The sequence below is a fragment of the Clupea harengus genome, chromosome 8 (genome assembly GCF_900700415.2).
Source record: "Clupea harengus chromosome 8, Ch_v2.0.2, whole genome shotgun sequence".
Lineage (NCBI taxonomy): Eukaryota > Metazoa > Chordata > Actinopteri > Clupeiformes > Clupeidae > Clupea > Clupea harengus.
This window is the reverse complement of record NC_045159.1, coordinates 25,367,605-25,372,604: the sequence shown is the minus strand read 5'-3', so window position 1 is coordinate 25,372,604 and position 5,000 is coordinate 25,367,605. Positions and strand designations below refer to the sequence as shown.

The 5,000-nt window shown below is 48.0% G+C and overlaps 1 protein-coding gene across 1 annotated transcript in view; it reads left to right on the top strand.

Annotated features, from left to right (window-relative positions):
* The window catches only part of LOC105906600 (sodium/potassium/calcium exchanger 3-like), a 22,110-nt gene that overhangs the window by 13,389 nt on the left and 3,721 nt on the right, over window positions 1–5,000 (top strand). The window contains exons 6-14 of the mRNA XM_042708568.1: window positions 55–139; window positions 419–522; window positions 1,009–1,083; window positions 1,451–1,476; window positions 1,600–1,653; window positions 1,910–2,049; window positions 3,104–3,267; window positions 3,687–3,894; window positions 4,632–4,798. Coding sequence (XP_042564502.1) covers window positions 55–139; window positions 419–522; window positions 1,009–1,083; window positions 1,451–1,476; window positions 1,600–1,653; window positions 1,910–2,049; window positions 3,104–3,267; window positions 3,687–3,894; window positions 4,632–4,798 — 1,023 coding nt within the window. The remainder of the gene's footprint in view (window positions 1–54; window positions 140–418; window positions 523–1,008; window positions 1,084–1,450; window positions 1,477–1,599; window positions 1,654–1,909; window positions 2,050–3,103; window positions 3,268–3,686; window positions 3,895–4,631; window positions 4,799–5,000) is intronic.

The window sequence follows — 5,000 nt, the reverse complement described above, 5'->3', positions numbered from 1 at the left end:
CTGTTTTGTTATTGTTAGCTGTGTAACTGCTAACGTTCTCCTCTTGTCTGTCAGAACCTGCAACTCAGTGAGGATGTAGCAGGGGCCACCTTCATGGCTGCAGGAAGCTCTGCCCCAGAACTCTTCACCTCTCTCATTGGTCAGTAGACTTTCAGTAAGCTCACCTCTCATTGGTCAGTAGACCTTCGGTTAGCTCACCATCTCCTTTTGCTTTCAGTAGGCAAGGACTAACAAGGCCTTACAATCACCTGTTGCTTGACTGCCTGATGTGTCAGATAGGCTACTTCTTTGTACTAATGTACTTTTTGGACAGCTTTCTGCATTTCAAGATGAGGCCACTAGGTGTCAGCTTGGACGTCTTGGAATGAATCACAACAGGAGGACCTGTGCTGAATAAATCTGTGTTTGCTCATACCAGGTGTGTTCATTACCAAAGGAGACGTGGGGGTCGGTACCATTGTGGGCTCTGCGGTCTTCAACATCCTGGTCATTATAGGCCTCTGTGGTATCTTTGCTGGACAGGTATGCAGCAAGCATTTTATTGCACTGAAAAGCTTCAAAAGGGCATCACAAAGCCATGGCTGCTTCCATCACAACTAACAGCTATTCTATTAACATAATCAAACACACACACTCACTCACACACACACACACACACACACACACACACACACACACACACACACACACACACACACACACACACTCACACACACACACTCACTCACACACACACACACACACACACACACACACACACACTCACACACACACACACACACACACACACACACACACACACACACACACACACACACACACACACACACACACACACACACACACACACACACAATCTCACACACACACACACTCACACACACACCCTCACCTGGACAAAAAGGCCGCTGGCACTGTGGTTTGTGAGGGGGGCCGTGTGCATTGGCTCCAGGGTGCTGTTGGTTGATCAGCAGGGTCTTTCTCTGTTTCTCTCCCTGGCCCACGCAGGTGGTGGTACTGACCTGGTGGTCTCTGTTCAGGGACTCGCTGTACTACCTCATCTCAGTGCTGGTTCTCATCCTGGTGAGTCAACTTTGAGGTTGTCAGGGCACAGCGTCTTTGTCACGTGTCATAAAGGTTTCAGATTAGCGTAATGTAGGCAAAGAGCTTCGTGCTTCATTGAAGCACAAACATCCATAAGAAACTGCTTGGTTTAGATTTTATTTTAAAAAAATTCTTGAAAATATACATTTATTGTGAGATTATACAATAAATATCTTATGTATGATTTTTTAATTACATATTCTTTACATTTATGTTAATATTATGGGGGTGGTCTGAAAATTCTGTTGGTATGTATTGGCACGTATTGTTTCAGAGATATACACAGATTAGTATCTCAGAGAGATCATTTTAAAATGCTCACATTAGACCTTTGTTTGTTCTGCAGGTTATCTACGATGCAGAAGTTGTCTGGTAAGGTTTACAAACATTGGGTCTGCCTGTGGGGTTACAGGAGACACTGGCTTCTCTGTTTATGCCGCTGTCTTGGCCCGCCATATCTCTGCACAGATCTCACGCTGTTGTGTCTCCTTCCAGGTGGGAATCGATGCTCCTCATGTCCATGTATGGGGTCTACATTCTTATAATGAAGTGAGTGGCCATTATTGGACCGACTGAGGCGGCCGCATGCGACCGAGAGTTTATTCTGTCCCCTCAGATACTTATCCTAATGAACGCCCTCTCACAAGGGAATGGGTTCTGATACACACCAGAGCCCTCTAGTTGGGCTGCATTGTTTGCTGAGCCGGAGCCCAGGTATGGGGTTTGGTGCCTGTTTTGGAGCGGCAGGCTTGTGTCTGCTTGTGTTTTTTTTTCCTAACGAATGTTCATGTGGATCGTTTCCCAGGTTTAACACCCAGCTCGCCGGTTTTGTGACGCGGAAGTGCCGGGGTCCGGGGTCCTGCTGCGTGCGTGGCGGCCGTCGCCGGGACCAGACGGGCGAGGACGGGGGGCCCTGCAACACCTCCATGGTGCTCCTGCGAAAAGGTTCCTTTCATTAGCATCTGTCTGCCGGGGCCGTCTTATCGGGTGCCCTGACACCGGGCAAGGTTTTTTATCGTAATACCCACTCAGACAGCGGCCCCTGGTTGCTTTGTCGATCGGGGTGACATCTTATTGACCCGTTTGTCTCGGCGCCTGTCACCGCATCTCCTTGGTGTAGGCTTATCTCTGTCGCCGCTGTCCTGTTAGTAACAGTTGCCCGGGCGACTCATGTGTTCAGAAGTCTCTTCCTCACTCCACCAGTGCATTGTGTTGTCTCTCTCTGTGTGTGTGTGTCTGTGTGTGTGTGTCTGTGTGTGCGTGTGTGCGTGTGTGCGTGTGTGCGTGTGTGTGTGTGTGTGTGTGTGTATGGTGTGAATATTGCACTGTCACCCTGTATATGTTGGGCTGCTCTCTGTGTATAATATGCTGTCTGTCTGTGTACGTAACTCGCTATGGAAAGTCCCTTGCTCAAGTGTCCCTGGTTTATTCTGTCCAGTCCCCTTGTGTTCTGTATGTTTTTACGGTCCGCTCTGCTTCTCGTCTCTTTTAACTTACAGATAATCTGTTCTGGGATCTGTTTACACTGTGATTGCAGTCCAACGTCATTTCTTACCCAGTCAGTTTTGTTAGCGACGGTAATATCTGATACAGACTCCAGTCCGAGAATGGTGGCCTCCGCCGGCTTTACCGGCTGAACCAAGAGTCTGTTTTATATTCCGCTCAAACTCTGTTTTATTGTCCCTCAACATGTCAAAGCTACGCATACAAAATGCCCCAGACACAGTCACCATGTGTACATTTCCTGCACATGAACCCATATGGATTCCATATAAACATGCAGTATATACAGTTATCTTGTCATAACTTGAGACGATAGAAGAAAATAAAATGCCAGTTAAATGAGCTCGACAACTTCAGCAGGCCATTAAAATGCGGACGACTGCTTTTCTCTGGCCTCTCACCTCAGTGATATCTCCCTCTCTCTTTCTTTCTCTTCTCGTTCTCTTCTCTCTCTCTCCCTCTCTCTCTCTCTCTCTCTCTCGTGTCCTCCGCGCAGGACAGAACTCGGAGCAGGACTCTCCCGTGGTGATGGTGGACGAGATGATCTCCCTCCACCCCCACCAGCTCTCCTTCTCCGACGCCAGCCTGCGCATCATGATCACCCCCCACTTCTCGCCCCGCACGCGCCTCAGCATGGCCGGCCGGATGCTCATCAGTGAGGTGGGCACAGGGGAGTAGTTACCCCACAACTGACCCATGCTCTCTGTGTAAGGTTACAGTGCAGCTTAATAGGTGAAGGTAGATGAAGTATCCCAAATTATTATGGGCGTTATTAAGTTACTGTGACACTAGAGGTAAGGCCTTCGCCATATGAGATCCATTCACCCTTTGATATTTCTTCCTAGCATGCTTTTGGAAACTACTCTTAGATCCCAAATGTTGTTGTCTTTTTTTCTGTACCTCTCCAAACCGTCTATGTCCTGCTGAGAGGAATACAGTTATTCACACTCTTCTTTCACATAGTCTGTGACCAGTGACCAGTACTCTGTTAGTCTGTGACTAGTACTCTGTTAGTCTGTTAGTCTGTTAGTCTGGTAGTCTGTGACCAGTGCTCTGTCCCCCCCCCCCCCCCCCCTCAGAGGCAGCGCCTGATCAAGGAGACGGGGGAAGGGGACACCCCTGTGAAAGGCTTGTGCTCTGGAGCCATGCAGAACGGGGGGAGCGTGGATCGACAGGCCCTGGAGGATGCTGCAGATGGAGAGAGGGGAGGGAAAGGAGACAGCGCCCAGCCAGAGGAGGAGGAGGACGACGGGGGAGATGGGCCATTCATGCCCCTGAAGTGGCCAGGTGGGGGAATGGCTATCTATCTGTGTTTGCCGTACATGTTATCATACATGAACCAAATTAGTATGAAACCGCAACTGAGACTTTGTGATTTTTTCAACCTGGGCCCTATTTATAGGTCCAAACTTTTATTAAGAACAATTAACGAACCAAATCGGTCCAGTATTGAGTGAGAATGCTATAACCGGCAACAACAAAACAGCTATACAATGTAAACCCACTGGGCATGCATTTACATCAAATCTCTATCCCTGTACAGCTCTTTTGCGGTTGCTGGTTATAGCTTTCTAACTCATTGCTGGACCAATTTTGATCGTTAATTGTCCTTAGTAAAAGTTTGGACCCAGAAACACCTAAAAAATAGGACTCAGGTTGAAAAAGCAGAAAGTTTCCCTTTAAAGGGCAGTTCCAGGTCACAATTAGTACGAGTGTTTATTTAAATGTCACATTTTAATGTCACATTTCAATTCACTGATTACCCATTAAAGTCTGATTCAGTGTTTTCCAGAAATACAATTTACCTCAAACATAAACTTACATAATTGATTAATGAATTAATTAATCCTGAGTGGTGTTCAAATTAACCTGTCGGACCGGACTGCATGCTGGTTTTCAGAGTAATCTTTTAATCAGAGATGAATCGTTAACTACACAGGCAGCTGTGCTTGCGAGATCGTTACCTCTGTGTGTGACTCGAGAGTGGACACTAAAAGTCTTGCCCATGTTGTTCTTGTTGCCAGGGGGCTGCGGTGCCCGGGTGAAGTGGGTGGTGTCGTGGCCCCTGGGCGTGCTGCTGTACTGCACCGTGCCCAACTGCGTGTGGCCCCGCTGGCACCGCTGGTTCATGGTGACCTTCGCCGCCTCCACCCTGTGGATTGCCATCTTCTCCTATGTCATGGTGTGGATGGTAAGCCCTGAGCTTGATGGACGCTGTGCACTCATGACATGGACTACTCAAATGCAAACACACTGTATGTTCAGCTAACGGCTCCCTCCACACCGCACAGAATCAGGATCCATTTGATGATCTTATGAAAGACAGCCCATCACCACATCACATGGGGCATTTGAAGGGTCTGAAGATATTCCAGTCCCAAACATGTAGGCAT